The 27,201-nt window shown below is 39.2% G+C and overlaps 1 protein-coding gene across 2 annotated transcripts in view; it reads left to right on the forward strand.

Annotated features, from left to right (window-relative positions):
• Positions 1-27,201, forward strand: part of LOC124794807 (nucleobindin-2) — a 101,623-nt gene that overhangs the window by 58,862 nt on the left and 15,560 nt on the right. For both annotated transcript variants that reach the window (XM_047258464.1, XM_047258465.1), the window contains exon 7: positions 19,787-19,967. In XM_047258464.1, coding sequence (XP_047114420.1) covers positions 19,787-19,967 — 181 coding nt within the window. The remainder of the gene's footprint in view (positions 1-19,786; positions 19,968-27,201) is intronic.

Consider the following 27,201-nt stretch of genomic DNA (forward strand, 5'->3'; position numbering starts at 1 on the left):
GTGCCATATACAACAACAAAACACAGTGCTCATACAAGAGTTTGCCAACAACAAAATTTGTCAAAGGCTTTAAATTGACTCCGATGAGCATGACATCACAACTGTTTACTTGAATTCGTTTTAACAGTTACGAGCGGGCGTATGAGTAGTACCTTCTCCTGTTTCTGGCTACAGAAATGTGGCTGTTGGCTGTGTAAGCAGTTGCACCAAGCAGCTAGAGGCAATCAGGAAAAATTTTACTGCCGCACCCAAGCTGCCAAGATTCACGCATGTGCAGCGGGCCCAGATCTATGAGGGAGGGACATCAGATTCATAGTTTTGAGGAGAAAAAAACCTTTTTTCACAAAATGCATAGCATCCAGCACTCATTGGTCTATCGATTACTCATATGATTTTGATGTGCATCGCTGTTGGGTTTTGAACACACTCTGTAAGTTGATTTCTGAGTGAATCATAAGCAGCGTGGGGTAGCTGTGTGGTCTAGGGCGACTTGTCACAGTTCATGTGCCCCCCCCCCCCCCCCCCCCTGTCAGAGTTTCAAATCCTCCCTCGGGCATGGGTGTATGTGTTGCCCTTAGTGTAAATTAGTTTAAGTTAGATTAAGTAGTGTGTAAGCCTAGGGCCGATGACATCAGCAGTTTGGTCCCACGATAAAAAAAAAAAAAAAAAAAAAATCCATAAGTTGAATTTTGAATGCTTGCATAGTGTTTGTGGTGTATCTGTCAGGGGAATCCTCGTCGCATCTAGAAATAAACTTTCCTGCAGGCAAAAGGGGACCGGGCTATACAAGCTGAGTGGAGTAAAGCCAAACGAGTGAACACCAATCGCTGTCTGATTATGTTGTTGTTCGGGTTTGTGAATGATCAGTGTTGTTATAATTACTAGGGAAATCCATAGATTCAGACTACCAGAGTGGAGGTGGCGCCACTATCTTAGTATTGCCTTGGTTCGGAAGTATCATAGATCTGAGGCTGATGCGCAGAGCAGTCTGAGTTACAGTGGGAAAGTGTGTGGTCTCCACATGACCCGTGTTTACATTTAGTGATTTTGCTGTTTCCTTTTCGTTTACTGCTCTCACGCCAAATGAAAACAAAATGGATTTCTGTAGCCAGGCGCTATCAAATGAATTAAAATACATTCACATAATTACGGAAGACTAATATACATTATTACTTTCAGATTTTATTTTATTTCCACTTTTCTGACAGCCATGGATTAATCGCCTTGTAGAACAATGAAATTATTTTTGTTGGTTTGCTAAAGAAATTTGGTTTTATTAATCTTTTACACTGAGGCAGTCAATGTGTTTGAAACAAAGTGTTTAGTTCCACACTGTTGGCTAATTTCTACTGCTCGCTGCATTTCAAGTCCACGTTTTCGTCTTCTAGCTAGTATAATAAAGAATCAAAAATGAATTAATGCAGTACTGGTACTCCAAGAAAAATTACATCCCGAAACCCACACTGAAAACTTAATATCAGCTCGAGGCCTACTTCATTGGGAATCTGGACATACGAATGTGCTCTTTAAGTATGCACTTTAAATGTGCCATTTTAGTATGTTTCACGAAATTCCGTTGCTCTTGGAGTATCCTCTGATGTCTTTTTCTTTTATGACATAATGTAAGATCTTTTAATGTTTTACACGTACAAACATCCGGGATTCCTGCTTCATAGCAGCTGCCAAAGAATGGTGACGCCTGTTATCTGGTGCTCTCTGATGGCTACTGAAACGAACCTATTTCTAACAGGTTGTGGGAAAATATTGCGAATGGTGGTTTGAAAAGCATTACTTTCAAAGTAAATTTTGTTTTACACAAGTTGAACTATGTGCAAGTATGTATAATGAATTTCTTAAATCACAGAGCGTTTGATGACGAACAATTTAGAAGTATTTCAAGCCCAGAAGATCAGACATTCATGTCATTATTATGAGCAAATTGATGTAGTGCTACGGGAAGCTATCTCTCCTCAGTGGTAGTTAATTTATTTGTGGAAAACTTTGAGGACAAGTCACTGGACTCGGCTAAAAATTTTACTCGCACATTTGTGTGATGTATCTTAAAGTGTAACACGCGCAAAAAATATCAACATTATATGTGAAAGCTTATCTTCTCTTGCAGCTTATTAACCTTAGAGACCAATATTATATGTGAAAGCTTTGCTTTTCTTGTAGCAACACTATGTGTATTAATTTAAAACATTAACTTTTCCTGTTTGTGTATCCGTGCTACTTAACAGTGATGTTGCTATTAGCTGACTACATCACATGTCCTGTGGTCTGAATATCCGCTGTTTTTCCTGCTTGTGTATCCGCGCTACCTAACAGTGATGTTTCTATTAGCAGACTACATCACGTGTCCTCTGGTCTGAATATTCGCTGTCATCGGCTGGCAGGATCACGTGACATGAGCTATGACTGGCTTACAAAAGCACATAGCAATCTCGATTACGATGGTTCAGAAAGTAACATGCGGTGTTTGTTGGAATTCGAATTTATACTTTTGTAATGCGAAAATATGCAGCGTACATGTTGCTGCACATCAAAAATCTTTCCAAAAGATGTTTTCTTCCCTGAGTTTCGTTTTCTAAAGTGCCGGGAAATTCTACGCCCATGTATAAAAACATAACCATTCAAAGCATTGATAAGTTTTACAATTCTGAGGGAAAATATACAGTCACTTAATAACACTGAAAAAGTGTGTTTTCATCTGGGAGAAAGTGTACTTTTAACCGGGAAATCTGGGATTTTTTTTTCCTTGTCCACGTATGCACCCTGTTTTACATTTAGTTGTATTAACACTTAAAATAATTTACTCTCTGTGACCAACATGCTGCAACTGCGTCTTCACACACTTGAGTGCAGATGTTCAAGAGAATGCTTGTCGGTTGTTCATGGCCTTTGTGTTTTAAATGTCATCCACTTCAGTGAGTGTACTCACATTGGGTATTGTTTTGTTGTTAGGCAAACTGACTCACCCTGTGGTTTTCCTTTGTTGGGAAGATGGAGGATTGGAACTGTAGATAATTTTTCTGCCATTGCTGTGTAGGATGCTTTAATACAGTGTTTCTTAATCCTTCTGAGTGCCAGGACCTTTATAATTACATTGTGAAAAGCTGGAGCCTTTAAAAACTAATTTTTGGTCAAAAGCAACACTTATTATGATGCTTTAGCCTCCATACTCACTTAATGTCCAATAATAAAGAAGAAAAAGTATAACTGTGCTTCTAATTCTGTTTAGATTTTTATATTACGTATAATGTGTTTCATGGACTCCCACAAATTATGCTTGGACACTTGTCAGTGTATAATTCGGTATTCAGCAGTTATTTCATTGTTAGTTACCAGTACTTACATGGCAAATTAGCAACTGGTTCCATCAGAATACAAAAGAAAAATGTAGTCATTTATCAGTAACCTTGAAAACTGCCAGGAGCATTTCACTTTATTGTACATGTCCTCAATCATGAACTTTAAACAAAGTTTTCCTTGCAAGCTAAGGGACATTTTAAGGAAGAGGTTCAAATATGCCCATTTCCATCCTCTGGAATTGCTGTTCAGAATTCTTGTGGAACATCTAATAACTACAACTGCTTGACAATAGACTACTATCCAAAAGTAGACTTCCAAAATTAATTTAGCAATAACTTTCAATAGGCGGATCACAAAATTGTATTGAACTTTCGAGAGATGGGCTGAAAGAATGCATGTACAAGAAGAGTAATCAGTGAGGGTCATCACAACTCCGTTATGCCACTGAACTCAGTGGGCACATGGGACAGCCACTATAAATTCTTATCATTACTGCCACCCTTGAAACAGAGAGATCCTTGCACTCTGTGACTGGTGTGCAGCCAGATTTCTCAATCTAATTTATTCCACCACTCTCTTTGTACTTGTTAATCTTTCATAATCTCGATTCAGTCAAAAAATACCTTGTCTGCCATCTTAGTATAAAAAGTTTCCAATATCTTGAACATGGGCCTCAATTTTCATTTTCAAATTCTTTGTTTTTATGTGTACTCTTGACACCATAGCACAACCAATCTGTTTAATGCCCTTTGCTTTATGTAGCATGCATGTTGTGTACATTACTTACTGACAGCTCCAATAGTTTGCCTAGAACATTACTGCCAGATTCACAGGGAATACTGTAAACAGTAGGAACTTTTGAGGTGTGAGCTATGTTTAACAGTAGGTTAATCGTATCTTTTGTACTGCTTAAAACAATGGTCTTAATTTATGCATAAGAATTGTGGAGCTTATTCTGTTGATTACAACCTCACAGAAATATTAATAGGTTGACCTCTTCCCAAAGTCATGAATTATTTTCTATTTGTTTCACAAGAATTTCTGTGTAATACCTTTAAATCTGTAGCTGTATTCTTTGAATGTATCTCAAATGCTTAAGTTCAGACTGCAGCCACCATTCTGGGATAGATTGCACCAACTTCTCTAGTTAAAGCTATTACTACCAGTAACTCGAAGGTTGGTTTAAACACAACAGTGCTTTACTAGATATGGTTGTATTGAAGGAGGTACACCATTGCTTTTGCTGTCCTTTGAACGAAAGCTTAATGTTCATTCAAATGTAAGCTAAAGAGCAAGCAACACTTGTGAGGGAGGGAAGCGGCCTATACATGATGACATCTAACTGTGCAGCACACTGTGCAGTGATTTACATAGATTTGGTTCGTGTGCATTTAGTGGAAAATAGACACCATCCAGGCATGTCTGCTCATGGTTTGTCACTGATTTACAAGCACAATGTAGAAAGGTAGGCATAACCTTGTGAAATAGCCTGTATCTGCTCACTTTTCAGTTTGCAGACAGTCTACACAAGCGACGCCAAATAGCAATTGCAGATACTTGTATATGTCAAAAGGTTATTGATTACCACGATTTTCTGAGCTGATTTATGTGATACATGACAGTTGCTAATATCTACCTACTAGGTTGATCTTGGAGGCACATTGGTTTTTCCACCAGTTTTGACAGCAGTTTCCGAGTTATTGTGTTGGGTACGAATCAGTCATTGATTGGATATTAACTGTTGACTTAAGAGTTAATAGTGAAATGGAGGCTGCCGTTAGGCAAACAAATTACAAAAAACTGAGTAGCCCATTTGACTTGACATGAGGCCAGTAACATTATTAACTTGGAGTCAGTTGAGGTCATTGAGCAAATTACTCAAGAGATAACGGTACTAAATGAGTGTGCCAGAATTATGGTATTGTTATCCCCTATGCCATACCCATCCCCAACCAGAGGGGATTCAGCAGTGTAGCAGTTCTCTGTTGACGAAGGTGTGGACAATTGTGGGGGAGCCCTGTCCTGTTGAAAGATGAAAGTAGAATAGTCAACAGCAATTTCTGCATGTATCCAGGTACACACGTGTCACCGTCTGCTCAATGAAGAGTCACCGTCTGCTCAATGAAGAAAAAGGGACCATGCACCTTTGTCTTGGATGTGACACAGAAGACACTCAGTTTTGGCGAATCCCTTTCCAGCTTCACACCATTGGGACATGTAGCAATTTGTACTCCACATTATGATGACTCACTTATCCTGACAGATTGAAAGTTGCCTTGCCACTGAATATCAATGTCCCTGCAGAATCACCACCGTCTTCCATAGCTTGCTGCATTTGGGTACAAAACTTCGACCGGTGGCAATAGTCAACAGCAATTTCTGCATCTATCCAGGTACACACGTGTCACCGTCTGCTCAGTGAAGAGTCACCGTCTGCTCAATGAAGAAAAAGGGACCATGCACCTTTGTCTTGGATGTGACACAGAAGACACTCAGTTTTGGCGAATCCCTTTCCAGCTTCACACCATTGGGACATGTAGCAATTTGTACTCCACATTATGACGACTCACTTATCCTGACAGATTGAAAGTTGCCTTGCCACTGAATATCAATGTCCCTGCAGAATCACCACCGTCTTCCATAGCTTGCTGCATTTGGGTACAAAACTTCGACCGGTGGGCATAATCATCTAGGATCAGTTGTTGTATCAGTTGTAAATGGTTGGGTTTGAAATGCAAATGTATCGCAAAGCATTCCACACTGTTTGTTGCAGAATGCCCTGAACAGCTTGCACAAACGGTTGATTTTTGTGGGCTGCACACAAAGCTCTGTCTAATGCACTCCATGGTTTCCTCTGAGACATGTGGTTGCCCCACGCTTTTCCCATTACACAAACAACAAGTATCGCAAAACTGGCATAATCAACACAAAATGCTCTGGTAACCAGGCTGAGCTTTCCCATATTTGTGTATGAATGTAAACTGAACACCTGTAACACATTGTAATACATAAAAACTCTTCTCCTGCATTGCCACCATCTTATAGAGTGCTATCACAGGCCTTCCATTTAGTGTGCACGTGTGCCATGAGGCAAACCTTTTTAAAAGTGGCGAGTATGTGTATCTTTCCATGTATCATTCGTCTTTGTATGTCGTTTACATGTCAATAAACAGTGCTTTGAAACCTAATGCATCATTTAGGCTAACCCTTTGCTTAAATTTATTGGTTTTAATATACAAAGAAACCATGCACAAATAGCTTTTCAGTAAAGAGCTGAGCATTAAACTGGTTACATAACAACTACAAATGTAAAGTCCATGAAGAATATATATTTAGTGTGAACACAAAACACACACTGTTTACCTTTGCTCTGACATCTGTATTGAATCAAATACATTGGTTAAGCTGTCAGCACACAGACTGTGCTTTTGAATGTTGCGCATGCTGAGTTAGTGTGGGATAAGCACATTGGGGAGTCTTTCTGAATGTGCAGAACAAATTTAGCATAACATTCTGAATGTGCGTTTGTACAAACAGTGATATGGAAGAATGGCACCTATATTACATGCTCACCATCTCTTCAGTACTGAGTCAAAAGATGCCATAGTGGCTTTCAGTTGAAGCCCATTGTATATAAGCAGTTTTTAGGCATCAGAAAATTGAAGATCTCTCGAAAACCCGTCATTAATTGTGTGCTTTGCTGTAATACACTGACGGAAAAAAATTGCAAGATCACAAGTTAATGTAAGTGCAAGGTCAGCCATTACAAATGTGAAATGTTGGTACATCAATAACTGATGTAACTGCCAGAATCTTGAATGTAAGCATGCAAATGTACGTGCTTTGTGTTATACGGGTGTTGGATGTCAGTTTTTGAGATGGAGTTCCATGGCTGTTGCACTTGGTCGATCAATACAGGGACAGTTAATGTTTGTGGAAGACGCTGAAGTTGTCGGGTGATGAAGTCTCATATGTGCTTGATTGGAGACAGATCTGGTGATAGAGCAAACCAAGACAACATGTCGACACACAGTAGAGCATGTTGGATTGCACAGCAGTGTGTGGGCGAGCATTATCTTGTTGAAAAACATCCCCCCCCCCCCCCCCCCCCCTTTCACTGGAATGCTGTTCACAAGTGGCAGCACAACAGGTTGAAACAACATGTAGAGTACAGGTCTGCAGTCGTGGTGCATGGGATAACCACAAGAGTGGTGCTGCTGTCATAGAAAATCACACCCCAGGCCATAACTTCAGGTGTACTTCTAGTGTGTTTGGCATGCAGTCAGGTTGGTTGCAGACCCTCAGCTGGCCTCCTACTGACAAACACATGGCCATCACTGGCACTGAGGCAGAACCAGCTTTCATCAGAAAACACAACAGACATGCATCCTGCCCTCCAATCAGCTCTTCCTCCAATGAGCTCTTGCTTGACACCAATGAAGTCGCAAACAGTGGTGATATGGGATCAGTGGAATGCTCGCAACGGCACCTGGCTCGGATCTGTCCTTATAGTAAACTGATTTATAACAGTTCATTGTGTCAGTGTGGTGCAGAACGCTGCTCAAATTGCTACTGCAGGTACAGTAGTACAATGCATCAGAGTCACATGCTGAATACAATGGTCTGCCCTTTTGGTAGTGCCACACGGCTACCTGGAGCCCCATCTTTTTGCAACTGTACATTCTTGTGACCACTGCTACCAGCAATCGTATAGTGGCTACATCCCTGCCGAGTCTTTTTGCAGCATCACAAAAGGAACATCCAGCTTCTCATAGCCGTATTACACAACCTCGTTCAAACACAGTGAGATGTTGATAATAGTGTTATTGTCACCTTAAATTCATTCTTGACAAACATCAAGTCAACATGTTCAGTCTCAAAGGTAACTAGTGATTATGACCATTACAGAATGTATTTAAAGCAAACCTGAGCTGCATCCTCATAGTGAAGCTAGTAGTACCACTCTTATGTGATTAACACAGGAGTTGAACAGGCATAATGCCTACCAACTTTCATTTATGTTGCACAACTCCTTCATGGTATTGTGAGTTTTTCCATCTGTGTCAAATAATGGGAAAACATCATATTGGTGGCGAAAGAATTTTTGTAACTTCCGTATTATGAAAGTTTGCTGTTTCAAAGCAATGGCACACTGAGGACCCATAAGAAACGCAATGTTCTTGGTACAACTTGCTATAATTAAATGTCAGTTAATAACATATCTAGGATTAAAGCTTTCAGGATATAGTAAGACATAAAGTGTGGTCATGTAACATTCTTGGTCCATATAGCAAAACGAATAGCTTCATAGAATTGTAAGTTTTCGGATGATGCATTACTGGTTTGTGTCTCACTGGGTCCAAAAATTTTTTTTACTAGCCTTCTCATTTTTTAATCAGTTCTGATACTTTATTAGTGTAATAGAAAAATATTCTATAATATTCAATGTTATGTGAATATAAGTGCTGCTCTTTCCAAGGAGTGAGTTTGTTTGATTGTCTTATTCTACAAGACAGCTTTCACTACTTGCAGTAAGATATTTTGCACTTTCTTGTTTTAAGTTTTGTAATTCACATTTTGCAAAGATTCTGCTGCTGAATAGGAACAGTGATCAAGTAAGAATGACCTTAATGTTTTACTAAAGAGTATGATTAAATAATTTTTTATCTTATGTGAAGAACTATTGTAAATTTATATTGCATTAATTTTAATGGAACTTTTCTAAGCCGATGTATTTATTGACTGGATGTGGTATTTCCCTTTTTGCCTCATAACATGTCCATGGATACTGAAGTTTTTATTATTGTATACTACAGACAGAACAATATGACTAGAATTTGGACAAGGAAGCAAGTGTGTGTTTTAATAGAGCTAATGTAGGAAGTTTGCATGCATCCAGTTTGTGAACAGTGTGATGTACGAGCCAGATATAGGTGCAAACTGCAACTGGAGCATGATGCAATTGCATATACCATATTGAGAAGTGGTACCATATCCACAAGTCACATTGTTTCTGACTGTTCAGCAGCATGTTGAACTCACCATGCTCAATGTTGACATCCAAAAGCGTGCTCTGTGTGCTGACAACTTTAGGGTCTCCTTATTCTTTGTGAAGTTATGGCTGGAATCTCAGTATAGTCGCCCACAATACAGTGTACGAACATAAATATCTCTATTAAATGATATTAATTAGTGTTATTGGCTGTGACTGGGTTCAACGAGATAATTCTGTCAAGACCAAGTTCTTGCTAGGCTTTCAGTCAAGGTGGTGCATATAATTCTTTATTGTTTTGTGATCATCAAATGATCTGTTGTTCACAGAACAATTTTCCAGATCGCAGGCTGATCTCTACACTTTCAGTTGCCTGACATTATGCTAACACTGCTGTACAGTTCCAACCATGCACTATCATTTGAAACATATTCTGCAGCTTATAAACGAAGTCAGACCATAAATAAAAGTTTATCATGCATGTATGTAAGAATACAGTTGCCGTCTGTATCAGTATGTCAGAAAACATAAGCTTAAAACTTCAACATTTCCCTGTGCTTAAACACTACTGACAGCTTTTGTTGCCAATAAAACATTAAGCAGTCTGAAGTTCACGTAATTCAGCCTATGGACATGAACAGTGATCTCTGGGCAAACTTCATGTGGAAGTATTTGATATAGTGCAGTATCCTGCTATGACAAAATGAGATGTCTCACAATTACCATGCTCAACCATCAGTTTCAAGAATTTTGCTTGTACTTTTTAGCAGTAACGTGGCACACCTGAAAAGGAGTGAAAGCTGTCGTCACATCTGCCTGTAAGCATATGGATTTGGCACACTAAAGCTCAACTTCAGTTATTCCAGAATGAAGATGAATAAAAGTTTTAAATATATATGTTGTAGATTGTTCATAATATCACATCTAAACAGGAGACACTGCTTTGTTGCTTTGGAACAACATAACAGATTTTTTGCACTAGTTAAGATTTCCTGTTAAAAACATTGATATTTCCTTAACTTTAAAGTCTTAGAATATTGGAATTTATGTTAGAAAATAGCTCATCTACTCAGGCACCCTCACTTTTTTATGCTCTTCCCAAGATGTACTGCTGAGTGAGGCTGCGTAACAGTTAAGGAACTAAGACTCGTATTTGGGAAAAACAGATTTCCAATATCCATCCGGCCACTTCGATTAACTTTTGCCACATTGATTAACTTTTTCTAAAGGTGCTTTTACGACAGGTCATATTTTACTGCAATATTTGGCCGCAATAGCTTTGCTGTCAGTGGAGCTGCATTGTGGCTAGAATACACAACAATTTTGTGGTATGGCCAGGCAATATGTAGCAGGCTGTTGCTAGCAGTTGTCAATGTATTACTGCAGGGTTAAGGGTGTTCACCATCAAAGGTGGAGAATATTTCATATTACATTGCAATATCTATCTCTCTCCCTGTCTCAAAATGCTTCCCTGTCGCTCTCACCTTTGTTTTCTACTTCTCTCACTAAAAGTGCTGCAGCCACAATAGTGTCTCGCTTTTGTTCCAAAGTTTGCGCGTATACATATGGTCATTCATTAGTTGTGCACAGCAACAGAGAAGTGGACAAATGAGAGAATTAAGAATTTCATAAACGCAATTTGTCTAGGGCCAGAGCTATGTAGTGCCGAAAATAATGTATAGAAAGTTCACATTCAGAAAAAGGATTTTTGGCAAGCAGTTGCCGATGAACTTAGAATCGCGTCTGATGAAGCACACAAAAAATTCCAAAGTCTTCAAACCAAGCCAAATGCGTTGTAAAAATGATGCCAAGGAAGAGTGGAAGTGCAGGCAGCTCTTCAGTCACATAGTTCACATTTGATACCATGAGTTTCATATTTCTCTAGATGGGCCTGAAGCAGGAATTGATAGTGTAAACAGTGGTGTGCTGGTGAACAAAAATAAAGTGTAAATAAAAACTGTATCCTTATTCCAACTTACCATAATGAAATCCTTCAGTCATCCTACAAAAGCATTGCATACTTCCGGTACCAAGAGGCTTACTGATGAATAGTGCTCTTTAAAGAGGTATGTTAAAGTTTCTATGAACCGCCAGTAGCTAACAGCTGAAGGGTGATCGCCAATTGGGTTGTAACTGGTATACACTTGTAACCTCCCCCTCACTTATCGACCTTAATGACAGTGAAAAATTAAACCGCATGTACCTAATGGAAATTTGGGAAAAGCAATCGTCACCGAAGTTAATCTGTCGGTAAAGAGGGAGGAAAGGGTTACATCTAAACGAAAGGAAAAATGCAAATGAAACTGGTGGAAATGAATTTTGAAAAGGGGTAAAGTTAATAAAGAAAGTAAATGTGCTGTAATCATGTTAACAATTAATTGGCGCTAATTAGATATTTGAGATTTGGGGAAAATTACGGTCGCCAGTCCTATTGACAACTACTATAATAACTGAAAAAGAAAGGTTATTGCACATATAATTAGCACTAAAAGTGTGGCAACTGAAGGTTGACACGTGTAGTGTGAAAACAGAAAGTTTGTCAGAAGTAATAAATTTCGCTACACTCTTGACTTAATTTAGCAAAAGAATTAATAAAACCGGAAAATCGAAAGTTAATTTAGTGACTGAAGTTAATAGTGAGCTTTCTTTCTGAAGCATATCGAAATTCAGTAAAATACGGTTAGTCTTGGACTACCTCAACAATCATTTCAAAAGCTACTTGAATCTACGCAATTTAGAAATAAGAGATTTAACTTTGAACTTGATTAAATGATTCTGAACAATTAACAATAGAAAAATTTAGTATGTACCAAGCTGAGCTGCAGTCACAGGTAAGCTAAAATACGGTAACAAAACTCGCACTCTTAATTTTTGCTTGTGTAATCTAAATATTGTAGCCAGCTATGAATACCTTAACTGAACTTTGAAATTAAAGCAGTGAAATCGAATTATGCTGGCGTTTGAATTTCAACGACACTCGGGTTCATTCCGGAAAAGGAAAGGACCCTGCTTGGTAATGCAATTGGGACAATGAGCAACAAAGGTTCATGCTACGTTGCTGTAATTTAGTTATGAAAATGGAACAGTTTGAAAAGCAGAGGTCTGCCATACAGTTCTAAAACTTTACGTGCTTCCAGTCTTCCTTGATGGTTGATTGAAGGTTTGCAGTCGTTGATCGAGGAGATGGTGACAGTCACTCATTGTCGGCCGTCGCTGTTGCAGAAGCTGGATGTTGGCGCGCCTCCTCCTCGACACGGTCACGAGACGAAATGGGCTCTTGATGTGCGCCAGCTAATGCTTCCCGTCCGCGACTCCGTGTCAGAAACTATCAGAGCAAGTCGAGCGCAATTACATGCTGCCCAACCCCGAAAGTGCGGCAACTCGCGGGAGCGTCACACAACACACCTGCTCCACTGCACCGCCCCAGCCAGACTCCCCTCTACCTGCACTCCACGCGACCGAGTTAACACTACCAAAGATCCTAAACACTTTGGTTCTCCACACGACCTATCGATGTATTCGTTCGATAGCATAGTTTTCCCTAGGCCAGACCCAGCGTATAAATACAGATAATATTCACAAAACAAACCAATTACACATCAACATAAATGCATATATATACAAATAGTAAAACAATTACAATATACAAAGACACAGAAATGTTATATCTTCAGGTAACAAAATAAGGAAAAAAATTTATAGTACAATAGACGGAAATAAGAGGATATGCATTTCCGGCATTACACGTGCCCCACATTGTCTGAGGATGTTCGTGTAACCTAAACAGACTCAGAAAATGTCCCCAAAAGAGAAAAAAAAACAGCGGAAATGCATATGCTCAAAACATCAAGCAATTTTAGCATTAGGCTAAAACCAATTTTTAGACCATAATAATTGAGTGGAGACAGTCCTAATCTTATTCCACACTGTCATCTTGCACAAAATAAAACAGGTTGACAACATATTAAAATTCATAGAAAGCATAGAAAATGGCTTAGCTATTCTAAAATCATCAAAATTCCTAACAGTATCAAGAAATGGAATTCTGTTTACAAAATTAACCAGAGTACATGGTCATAAAAAAACAGGTATATCAAAATACGCAAATTAATAATTAATTACATAGAATACACTTTTTATATAACCTTTTCATAATTAATATTCTCGTCATGAGAGTCCACTTAACGCTAAACAAGAAAATACTATACAGCAGATAGACAAAAACATAAATATTGACAACAGAATTCTTTCACATCAGCTGTCCGGGAAGAAAAACAACTCCGCCTTCCGTACCCGCAAGTGCAAAGAATGCTGACAGCAGCTCCGCCTCGCCAGTATTGTTGCACCCGCCTGTGCGGCACGCTTGATCTCACTCGCTTGTGTAACGGCATTTCCAGAACGTCTGTTTCACTGAATTCTTTCGGAAAAACTCACTCCCGAGTAATCTCAAGGAGTCCATTAACACTATCACAGTGGATAACTCGACACTGTCCATCATCACATGCATATACTAGCCTGAAACTTAAAACAGCATCTAAGTACATCGGCAATGACTAATAAATCACATGTTTATGAAATCTTATAGCTAGTTACAAAATCATATTTATATTGCTTAATCTACTGTGACTCAGCTGAAAACTTAAACTAGCAGCTTGGATTTTTCAATTGATAAATAATCACTCTCTCTTAAGTCATTTGGTAAAAATTAATTACTTATTAATTACAACTTCTTTAATGTCCTCTTAGTCAGGCAAAAACATGACAATCTAGCAAATCATTAAATCTTACACTCTATATTTACATACTGTACAAATTACCCATTCTGTGGTATTAATCAATCCTTGGTAGGTACAATTTCAAGTCTACAATGTTCCGTATACCTAATAGTTTTCCAGAGCTTGGATACTCTAAGCAATAAGCATTTGTGTGAGGTATACCAATGACGTTATATGGTCCATTATAAACAAATTTAAATTTAGAGATTTCATTGTCTATCTCGCTCGATTTCTCATGAGCTTTTACAAGTACTAAGTCTCCGATTGCAAACTTAGCAAAACGCGCTTTATCGTCATGACAACGTATACGAGCATCGGCTTTTAGCTTCATTATTTCTCACAAACGATCTTTTTTCACACCCATACTAATGTCAATGCCGAGATTCCTCACATTACAGCAGTTCAAATTCATACCTACCTCCATAGCATCCGGCCAGTTAACAATGTGTATAGGCTGGTATTGCCTATACACACCGTCTCCTGCCTCGTCAGAACTAACTACTATTGTTTTATCTTGTGACGTACATGTCAAAGTTTGCTTTCGCAATCAATCACTGCACGGTACTTTAATAGCCAATCTAACCCGATAATTACTTCCGTAGTTAAGTCTGGCACGATGACAAACTCTTGTTCAAATCGTGCCCCACATATCTCGAAGTTGACAAAAATCTGTTTTGTGTCCGGTTTACTGGCGTTCCCAGTAGCACCGATAATTTTCACTCCTGTTACTGGCATAACTACGATGCCAGGTCTGTCTTTCAGCAACTCAAATATTTTCCCAGATACAGCACTCAATTCTGCACCGGTGTCAATCAACACCTTTAGTTGTAGGTCGTGCATATTAACAGACACTACTATCTGTCTACACTTGTCCTCGACTGTTTCTTTATTTTCCCACAGTAAATCCTCGTCTATATCCAGGTCATTCCAGAAAAAAACATCCGGCTTTGATCCTAAATCCGGCTTATCTGGCGGCCTTTTCAGCCTCTGTTCACATACAGTTTTAATTTCAACACGTTTGTAACTTCGCCTCCAATACTGAAACCTTTTCCTGTAACTCATCAACTAGTGAGTGTTGCTTTGCTATCAATTCACTAATTGTCACCCTCATTGATTCCTCTTTGGTCAGATTGATCTCATCTGCCAATCTACCTGGAGGAATGTGCCCAGTAGTATCCGAAATTAATTCCTCTGGATCTGCGCAACCCACACTGCGACCATCTGACCGTATAACTTCAGCTCTAACCTCATACACGCTGTAATCTACGTGCTTTTCTACCAGTCGTGTCCGGCTATCACTAAAATTTTCGTAATCTTTCTCCTTAATACTCTCGCAATGTTTAAACTGGAGTTTTGCGTTGGATGGGTCGGCCACTTCTACGACTATAACTTTCGGTAAAGTCTGCCGGTCAGGGCCAGAACTTTCTGTTACTACTTCAACATCCAACTCCTGCGGGACGAAACACGACGAATCTTGCTTGTGCTCCCCATTAACATCAACTATTTCTGGTAAAGTCTGCCGGTTAGGGCCAGAACTTTCTATCACTTCACAAACACTATCTTCCTGCGGGACGAGATGCGGCAAATCCTGCCCGCGCTCCCCATAAGCACTTCTCCCGTACAGGCCCCTATAATCTCTTAGTTCGTCGTATAAGCGACCGAACTGCCTTAACCAGACCTCATTCCTGTCTGCATCCCCTAGCTCAATGACGGACATGTTATCCGACATCTGATTTTCTCTCAACAATTGCGAATCATTCTTAAACTCAATCTCCAGTTCCGCTGAGAGTGTTACAGCTGCCACTTTATAACCGATTTCTGGAGCACTACTTAAATTGTTCTTCGTCCTCAACTCTTTCCAGGAAATCACTGATTGTCCTGTAATTGCTTCCTATGTAGCGTTTTGGATTCCGTGCGGTGATCACGCAAATATTCCAACTTTCGGATCCAGCCCTCACAAAACTCCTTCATCGAGCCGTGCGAATTCGCATCGAAAGGCCTCGATACGACAAATTCGCGCCAGACACTTTGTTGTTTTTGCTCTGACCAGTATTCAGCCAGAAAAAAATTTTTAAACTCGTCAAAAGTCAGGTTCGTAATATTGAGGTTTAAGCCCCAACGCTTGGCATCACCAGCCAACACGTCAATAACTGCATTAATTTTTCTCTCATTAGTCCATGATCTGGGTAAAACTCTTTCACAATTTTTAATGAAATCCGTCGCGTGTATACCGCCTTTTTTCAAGGGGTCGAACCGCTCCTCTTTCGTCAACAATTCCGAACTATGTGCACAGATTGGCACATAGCTCTGTTTTTCATCAAGTTTCTTTTCTAATTCCAGCACTCTCGTAATTACTTGGCAAGTGGTTGTCGCAAGCGTTTCCACTTCCCTCTTTTTCTCTTCGCAGGTATTATGCTGCTTTCTCACTTTGGTATCTACTTCGGATACTAAAGCCTTTAAAGTTTCCACCTTCTGTTGATCCTCTTTTTTCACTAATTGAATTTGTTCCGTCACCTTATTCTCGATGATCGGAGCAACTGCTTCTCCTACACTTTTCTCGATTCTGCTAATTTCGGAATAAAAACGAGTATTTATGCTCGCAATTTCCACCTGAACGCATATCATTTCCTGTTTAAGATTACCGATTTCTGTATTAATCTCAATAATATCTTCTTTGATTTTATCAACTTTTGTGTTAACAACTCCAACATTGTTAACAACTTAATAGCTTTGTTCTGATTGTCTAGCTTCTGTTCAATTTTCTCAGACTGAGCTTATTGCTTGCCAGCCTGAGCTTTAATTTCTGCCAATTGTCCCTTGATTTCGTTAATCAAAACATTCAATAAATCAGTTAAATTCCCGGAAACTACCGGTTTTACTTCCGTAGCGGCTTCCTCTTTAAATGTCCCCTTGTATATGTCATCAAGGGGTTCAGATTTGATTTTCACTTCAGATTCCGAAACATTTTCTAAAGTTTGGAATTCCATTTCTTCTCTTTGTTGCGTTTCAGTGGTCGCGTCTTTCATGCTAGCCACCTGCCCCTGAACAGTGGGTACCGCTGTGCACGTTTCCCACTGTTTGACCGATTGTTCCGTATCCAAGTCTACCAAATTTTGGTAATTGTTGCCTTCACTCATTTTAATAATTTTCAATATAAATGACAAATCTCAAATCTAATTAGTATTCCTCACACTAATATTCTCGCTGACGTATCGACCATTTCGTAACCAGTACTTTGTTAAGAGATTTGCACAATGCAAAATTCGTGTCCAGAACAACCTCAAATCCAAAGATTGTCCTGTCACCAGGTCGCCACGTGTAACCTCCCCCTCACTTATCGACCTTAATGACAGTGAAAAATTAAACCGCGTGTACCTAATGGAAATTTGGGAAAAGCAATCGTCACCGAAGTTAATCTGTCGGTAAAGAGGGAGGAAAGGGTTACATCTAAATGAAAGGAAAAATGCAAATGAAACTGGTGGAAATGAATTTTGAAAAGGGGTAAAGTTAATAAAGAAAGTAAATGTGCGGTCGTCATGTTAACAATTAATTGGCGCTAATTAGATATTTGAGATTTGGGGAAAATTACGGTCGCCAGTCCTATTGACAACTACTATCATAACTGAAAAAGAAAGGTTATTGCACATATAATTAGCACTAAAAGCGTGGCAACTGAAGGTTGACACGTGTAGTGTGAAAACTGAAAGTTTGTCAGAAGTAATAAATTTCGCTACACTCTGACTTAATTTAGCAAAAGAATTAATAAAACCGGAAAATCGAAAGTTAATTTAGTGACTGAAGTTAATAGTGAGCTTTCTTTCTGAAGCATATCGAAATTCAGTAAAATAGGTTAGTCTTGGACTACCTCAACAATCATTTCAAAAGCTACTTGAATCTACGCAATTTAGAAATAAGAGATTTAACTTTGAACTTGATTAAATGATTCTGAACAATTAACAATAGTAAAATTTAGTACGTACCAAGCTGAGCTGCAGTCACAGGTGAGCTAAAATACGGTAACAAAACTCGCACTCTTAATTTTTGCTTGTGTAATCTAAATATTGTAGCCAGCTATGAATACCTTAACTGAACTTTGAAATTAAAGCAGTGAAATCGGATGATGCTGGCGTTTGAATTTCAACGACACTCGGGTTCATTCTGGAAAAGGAAGGGACCCTGCTTGGTAATGCAATTGGGACAATGAGCAACAAAGGTTCATGCTACATTGCTGTAATTTAGTTATGAAAATGGAACAGTTTGAAAAGCTGAGGTCTGCCATACAGTTCTAAAACTTTACGTGCTTCCAGTCTTCCTTGATGGTTGATTGAAGGTTTGCAGTCGTCGATCGAGGAGGTGGCGACAGTCACTCATTGTCAGCCGTCGCTGTTGCAGAAGCTGGATGTTGGCGCGCCTCCTTCTCGACACGGTCACCAGGCAAAATGGGCTCTTGATGTGCGCCATCTAATGCTTCCCGTCCGCGACACGTGTCAGAAACTATCATAGCAAGTCAAGCGCAATTACATGCTGCCAAACCCCGAAACCGTGGCAACTCGCGGGAGCGTCGCACAACACACCTGCTCCACCGCACTCCTCCAGCCAGACTCTGCTGCTCTCGCTCCACGCGGCCGAGTTCACACTACCAAAGAGCCTAAACACTTTGGTTCTCCACACGACCTATTGATGTATTCGTTCGATAGCATAATTTTCCCTAGGCCAGATCCAGCGTATAAATACTAATAATATTCACAAAACAAACCAATTATACATCGACATAAATGCATATATATACAAATAGTAAAACAATTACAATATACAAAGACACAGAAATGTTATATCTTCAGGTAACAAAATAAGGAAAAAAATTTATAGTACAATAGACGGAAATAAGAGGATATGCATGTCCGACGTTACACACTCTTCCATGTATGTGTTGGTTTTGGCAGTTCTTGGACCACTTTCGCGAGATATTTGAAATCATGTTTTGCCATTCAGAAAATGTATGTATCCCGTGTCAGTTCACGAGTTACATTTTTTGAAGCATTCAGCTTACCAAAAAAAGAACACATCCTCAAAGTCCAATGTCTCTTATTATTTCTAACTTTATTCCTTGTGTGAAAAGTGGGAGAGCCACACTCACTTCCACTACCTCATGTTCATCATTTTTTTTTTGTCGAACAGTAAGGGTCCCCGTTTAACACCTCTGGCTTAGAAATGTATAACCACCAACATTGCCAGACAGCAGTGGCTGGTAATGTTGTTGTACAAGTAGCCACAATGTTACCAAACAACATTATTGGGATATATTGTCGGCAGTATGTGATTTTTATGGTCCATCTAAAGGTACCGAAAGATTTCCGTAAATTACTTCAGGATGAATGCTGGAATTGTTCATTAAATAATTGCAGTTCTCCAGGAAAGCAAGTATTTCATGTCTAAAGACCTTGCTGTCAGTGATACACTAAACTCTTGTTCCCTGGTGTCAGAGATGCTCCCATCAGAGAACCATTCATAGCCTCAAAATACCCCTGGCCAAAGTCCATACACTCTAATGCCTTTGTATGTCAACTTGCCATCTGTTAATAATACAGTATTGACTGGTTATTGGTAGCAATCAGACGTTGCTAGTTAATACAAAGTGTATAAACTGGCTATTGCATACCAATAAAATGTAGCATAAAGTTTAGTAACTTTATTATTATTTTTACAGATTTGGATGGAAATGGTGCTTGGGATGAACAAGAGGTAAAAGCACTATTTTTGAAGGAACTGGACAAGCTGTATAAATCTGGAGCACCAGACGCTGACATGAGAGAACGAGTGGAGGAAATGGAAAGAATGAGAGAACATGTGTTTGCTGAAACTGATACCAATAAGGATGGTCTAATCAGGTAGTACTCTAGAAGTGTTTTCTGTGGTGTTGTGAATTTAGTCATTTTTTCTACATTGCCTTAGGGCAAGGGACATTCAGTATTGAGGGTCCATGTGCATTCTGCACCCCGCCGGTGGGCTAGGTGTGCAAAGTGCTTAGTGTACTGAGGAAATAAGATTGTTACAGCATCCATTTAATGGAAAACTGTTAACGAGTGTTATGTTTGTGGAACATGAGATTTCTTTTTATTCATAAGTGAGAAAATATTTGTGTCACACACAGAAGGCCCCTTTAGTGTTGGGTTGTGAAGTTTTTTTCTTTTTCATGAACGAACAAAGCTTATTGCAACCAAATGCTGACCAAACTATAGATATGGTGGCTGCATTTCTGTGTATTTTGGGATACTCTTCTACTCGTATCATTGGGGCAAATTTGTGCTACTGTAATATCTGTCCTTGAGAAGAATGCAGCTTTGTAAACCAATCACTTCTAAGTGCATTTCTAAAGTTAGAGTATCAGGTGCAACACAAACAGAATGCCAAATAATATCAATTTATTTTGCGGGTTATGAAGCTTTGTCTCAACTGTGGCCAAATTGTACCGTGTTTTGATGATAAACAAAAAACGTATTTTGGATGTGTAATGGTAGTGATGAGCCATGTGAAATAATTTAGGTGGTTTCCCATACCAAGATAACTTTCAAAAAAGACAGAGTTTGTCCATTAATGCACCAGTTTTAGATCATTATCCTGATGTTTGTGTGCAATGGAACAAGGCATGGACTTGGGCTCAGCAGGTGAGCTGCACGTGCTCACTGGTGCTGGGCTGATGGAGCAGAGTTAATATAGCGTTAGTGAATGGAGAGAATGCAGCACAGGCATTTCCACTTCACTAATTCAGTTTCTGTGGTATGGTAGTTTGTAGTTTGTTGTGGTATATCACTTACAAAGAGAACACTCAGTGTGTTTCGAGAATGAATTTTGACCTTTGGTCATTTTCAAGGACCCGTCTTAAGCTTCCATTGACTGGAGTAGAATTGTGTTCAGTGACGATAGAATTGTGTTCAGTGACGATTCCAACTTCAAATTGAGCCCCAATGACAAGCGAAGACATGTCTGGAGACGCTGCGGACAGCAGTGCGATACCAACCTGTCACCCACCATACAGCCCACCAACCAGAACTGATCCTTCTGGGATGCCATTTCTTTTCATAGCAGACGCCCTTTCGTTCTCACCCGCAGCATTCTTACAGTACAGCGGTAGTGATGGGAACGCTCAAATGAAAATAATCGATTCTTTTGGTTGTTGGAAAACAGTTGACTCATTTGGTTGTAGTTACATGTATCAGTTGAATTATTCATTCATTCTTTCGAGTAAAACTAGTCTGTGGGAGCAACCGAATGAAAACGATCGATCAGTTGTTCGGACTACTCATTCATTCTTTGACTGAAACCAGTATGTGGGAGCAACTGAAAGAAAACAAAATCATGTGACTCAGTTGTATTTTGTGTATCAGTTGGATTATTATTCATTTACTTTCTTTGAGTAAAAGCAATCAGTGTGTTAGCAGTCAAATGAAAAGATTTGACACTGTTGTAGCTTTGCATATTGACTGAATTATTCATTCTTTCTTTTCAAGTGAAAAAAATCAGTGGGTAATTTTTCCGTTGGTTGAACCATGTGTTCATTCTTTTCACTGAAACCACTCTTTCATGTTTTAGATGACCAAGGTATCCATTCAGTCTTTCTAGTGAAACAAGCCTGCAGTAATTTCATTAGTTGAACTAAAGCAGTGCTACATTATAGTAACAGAAATTGGTCCTAAGTGAAGACTTGGCTCAGGGGTATGCCAAAGTTAAAATAAGCAGTATACATGTTCATTAAATTACGTACTGAATGGAGTAATTTTTCTTTTCACAATTTAAAACGGATCCATGCACTGTTGTGGATTAAATTGTTCCAGTTGCCATTATTGCATAACTAATTAACCTGATGTATCACTGGGGTAGGCCTCTCATCACGTAAATTGCCAACACAAGACAAAAGCTTTGAAAACCCCGGACATCTGAGTCAAATCAGATTGTTTTGCCAGAGACAGACAGCCTCTTCATGATAAGTTGGTCGATGGCCATGGTGTTGCGTGGCGAGCAGGGACATGAGAGGGGGAATGTTTCCCCACTTGTGTTTAAGTGCCGACAACGCCAGTGGGCACATGTCTCCATCCCACCAGCAGGTGTAAATTACATGATATTGAGAATGATTTTTAAAAAGTGCAGTCATGTTCGGATGTAGTACTAATTTGCAATAAAGGATATGATCATAAATGATATCAGTTTCATACAGCTCAATGAGTAGAAGGGCAAATGACATTTAAGATATCCAGTTGTCTGGCGGTTGGGGTGGCAGCGCGGTGTATGTGATTGCTCATTGTGGGAAGCTTCCCATTGTCTCAATAAATAAGTATGGAAAATATAGGGTGTTCCAATTTTGTCTTCACAACATTGATCACATGTACAGGGTGACATAGAATAGCGGAAATGTTAGAAATGAGTAGTGGCAGCGGTGGGCAGGTGGCAGCACTGCGGGTTCATAACGGTTAGCGAGTCAACAGTCCGCAATTTCAGTAATCATGGATCAGTGGAATGGACAACACTGTGCGTTAGCCATAAAAATGTTTTATAAAACACTGATACTTTGGTAGCAGTGCAGAGGGAATTTTGACTTTTTAGGACGTCATGATGCCATTTTGTTGAAACACCTGATAAAATGTTGAATTAATAACGTTGAAGAGACTGCAGAATTCTTCATTTTGATTTAAAATTCCATCCGTACAAACTACAGATGGCGCAATTACCGGTTACAATTGTTTTAATGACCACAAATTTCTAAACAAGTTATGGATGTCAGATGAGGCACATTTTCATCTCGCAGGTTATGTGAATAAACAGAACTACCATTACTGGGCAAACACACATCCTAATTATGTTCATTAGGACCCTTTACACACTAGTAAAGTACAGTATGGAGTGGTGCTTCATCACATGAGGTTGTCGAATTGTATTTTTTTGCAAATGAACGGGGAAACAAAATAACTGTGAATGCCAAGCTTTATGTTGAGATGTTATGTACATTCGTTACACCTGCATTGAAAAACTTTCCAAACATTCAAGAAGCCTGATTTCAACAGGACAGAGCGACATCACACACTGCATGGCAATCAATGGCATATGTGCAAGAATTGTTTGGCAACAGTGTGATTGATCTCACAACTCGGTAACATTCCCTGGCTCCCTAGATCAGCAGATTTATCTGTCTGTGATTTTTGTTGTCGGGCTACAAGAGCAAAATCTACACGAATCGACCAAGAACCCTGCATGAGTTAAAACAGAGAATTCAGGATGCAATTCACAGCATCCCAGCTGAGATGTTGCAGTGGTCAATAAGGAATCTCAACAGCAGATTTTACGAATGTATCTACTCAGGAGGACGCCATCTAAAGGACGTAATTTTTAAAAAATGATAAATGCCATTAAGGTTTCGTAAATGGCAAGGTTGTAGGGTTTCGATTACTATGAATGCAATTCCTTTCCTTCATCACTTCTAGTTTTATTGGATTGGTAAAATGTTCCCTTTTTTGTATAACCCTGTATTTCAGAAACAGGGATAGGTAGCAAAGTGCCAATAACTAACATGCGAAAATAAGAGACAAAAAACAGCTGTAGATGTGTATGTTAACATTATGCCATAAACTGCATGTTTCTACCTATTCCCATTTCTAAAATATACATGATCAAAGTTGTAAAGATCATTTTGGAACATAATGTTTGTGTACAGGAGAGCGTCTAAGCATGATAACTACCACTTTTTTTTAAATGGACTAAAATGAAGAAACTGTCTATGGTTCAGTCCTCCTTTATTGAATTTTAACTAAGATTTATTACAGTCTGTTTCTAATGAATCAAATGTCCACTTATACGGAAAAAGTTCCAGGTTTACACCAAATAGTTGTATAAAAATCACTCCAGCACACCTCTGGATGCCCTCAAAATTAGGATCAATACAGGGAAATCTGGATGTATTGCAACTCTTATTGGGAGATGCAGAGATGAACACAATGGTTCCCTTAATGACATGAAGAAGAAAGGAATCTTGCCTCGTTTTAGCAACAGTTTGCATTCTGTTTTATAGGCAATGTGATCATTTGCATAATCAACCATATACAGTAGAGTCCCATTAATCCGAATTAATTGGGATCGGACCTTGTTCAGATTAGGGATTTGTTCAGATTAGCCGGAATTACGGTGACAAGTTTCTAGAATGAAGTATACCAAGCAGATAAGTAGGTACACCATGGTAACAAATGGGAACAAGTGTGGGCACAATGGCTCACTCTCGCTCCCTGCCCTTGTTGTTTTGCATTGTTGAGATCTTTGTAGTGTCTGAGTTCAGTGCACTGCCAATTGGCTCATGCTTGGTTATGTTGGTTATTGATCGCTGGCGCATGTAACAGTTGTACTGTATTCATTCAGGTGTAGTGGTGTACGCATTTTCGTCATGAGTAAATGGAAAGATACAATGTTAACTCTCAAAGAAAAACTAAATGCTCTGAAGCGGATAGACAACAGTGAGAATGTATCTAAACTGTCAACGGAACTGTATGTTGGTAAACCAACCATTTGTGATTGGAATAAGAACTGAGTGAAGCTTGAACATTCCTGTGCAACGTCTTTGCCGAATTTCGGGTGTTTTTCCCAGACTTGAAACAGTCCCGATATGATAAAGTGCAAGAAGCTCTTTTTCTTGGGTTTATGCTCCTTTGAGTGGAGCACTGGTTCAGGAGAAGGCTGTTTACCTGAACAAGTCGATGAATGGTGATGAGTCTTTTAGTGGCGTGAGTACTGGAGAGAAGCTTTCTTCTGACCGTGATGCAGTGAAGGAATACTTGGGTGAGTTTGAAAAAACTATAAGAGAGGGAAAGTATTCTCCCCAACAAATTTATAACACCGACAAGGCTGGCCGTAATTTTAGGACATTGCCAACAAAAAGCCTGGCGTCAAAAGCAAAGACCATGCTCCTGGTTTTAAAATTAGCGTGCAGCAATGCTGCTGGTAATCACAAGCTGCCTTTAATGCTGATCGGCAAATCTGCTAGGCCCAGAGATTTTAAAAACCGCAACGTAAAGTCCATGTATTATTGCAACCAGGAAAAAGCATGGATGGATGGTAAGCTGTTAAAAGAATGGTTTCACGGCCAGGTTCCCTCTGTTCAGTGGTTTTCTAAGGAAAATCATTTGTCTCCCTGTGCAATCCTTTTCACTGATAATGCGCCATCTCACCCCAGCACTGAGGAATTATGTGATGGAGAAATTGTGGTGAACTTTTTGCTGCCGAATGTTACACCACTTCTACAACCGATGGACCAGGGCGTACTGCAAACATTAAAACTGATTTACAAGAAACAATTTTTAAGAATGCTGATTCAAGATGATTGCATTCCTTTAGTGGACAAAATAAAAAAGACCAATGTGAAGGATGTTGTTTATAGCGCCGCTGAGGCATGGCACAATATTTCAGAAAATACTCTGAGAAAGTCGTGGAGAAAACTGTGGACATCTCTTGAATTTCAGAACAACCTAGTTGAAAATGAAGAGGAAAATCTACTACAAATGATACAGACAATCCCTTGATGTGAAGAAGCTAGTGAAGGGGACGTAGATCTGCTGCTGTGATTCAAGACCAGGAACAAGTGGACTGCTGTGACGGTAGTGACAATGCGCCTAAAAGCGACAAAGGAGAGCTGGTGACACAGTGAGCCAGCAGAAACCCTTGACCTTGCGCTGCGTTCTTTGGAGCAACAGCCCACTGCTACACCTGCTGATTTGATGTTTATGAGACAATTGCTTGACTATGCATCATATTATAACAGACTGTCTTCATTACGCCAAAAAACAATTACCAAGGTTTTGTCATCTAAAAAGTTGGGATAAAATGTCAGCTGTATTTAGTAAGTTTGACAGCTTTTCTTTCATTGTTATGCATTGTTTAAACCTAATGTTTTCTTGCCAGTTTTTCTAATGCATGTTTACTGTACTGTATAAACTAAAATGTGTGTATGTACAGCAGTTTACTGTGCACTTTTCCATACTTAGAGTAACATTTTTCACGTTCGGATTAACCGAACATTCGGATTATCAGGTTTGGATTAGCGGGACTCTGCTGTATTTGTGTGGAAGGTAAATATTTTGTGCAGGAAATTACATCACCAGCTACATACATGCCTCCCAGCATTTCCAGCTTTGCAGATAATGTCATAGCTGTTAAAAATTCACTAGCACAAATTTTCTGAACTATCCCTATGACATTAGGAACCTGTATGGGACTAGGAGAGATTTTTTCATATTTATTAGTTCATTTTAAAACAGTTTTATATTAAACAGTATCTCTGTTAAAATAGTTATTTTCTGCTCGTTACTCTTGTGTGTGTGAAATTTTTCAACATTTTGTGAGATTTTTACAGTTACATGTGGTAAACTTCAGGTTTATTTCAGTTTCCCTTCAACTGAGCCGACCAATATATTGCTTCCTCATAGGGATATCTCATGGAAAGACCGTGAATGTAAAAATGAGAGAGAATCAAGCTCATAGGGAAGCTTAGCAGCAGTAATTTTTAATAGAGAAACATTCACGACTGGAACAAAAACACAGGGCAGTAGTACACAAAGTACCTGCTCTCCACCACAAACCAGTAGAGAAGGCGAGGCAATTGTCATTCAGTTCTGAGCTAAGTCTACAACTTATTGGGAAGTTAGTTTAAAGTCAGTTGCAAAATTTGTACCTGACCGACAGACAGACAGACTGAAAAACAAAGTAACCTCTGCCAAACATTGGACTCGAAAGCGAGTTAATATTATAGTGTCATCCAATTCAGAGCTATGTTGCAAGTTTCAAGTCTCCAGCTTATCAGGAAGCTAGTTTAAAATCAATTGCAAAATTTGTACCTAAAAAGACAAGAAACCGATAAAAACATATTAAAAAGTGACTGTTCATTTATACGAGGTTAAGTCAAATGAAAACCTTAAATATTTCTTTAAATATTATTTATTGTGCAGAAGTTGTACAAAGCTGTATCACTTTTCAACATAATCTCCCCCACGCTCAATGCAAGTCCTCCAGTGCTTACAAAGTGCATAAATTCTTTTAGAAAAAAATTCTTTTGGAAGTCTGCGAAACCACTCGTGCACCGCGTGGCGTACC

Source organism: Schistocerca piceifrons, chromosome 4, assembly GCF_021461385.2.
Source record: "Schistocerca piceifrons isolate TAMUIC-IGC-003096 chromosome 4, iqSchPice1.1, whole genome shotgun sequence".
In the NCBI taxonomy this organism is placed as follows: Eukaryota; Metazoa; Arthropoda; class Insecta; order Orthoptera; family Acrididae; genus Schistocerca; species Schistocerca piceifrons.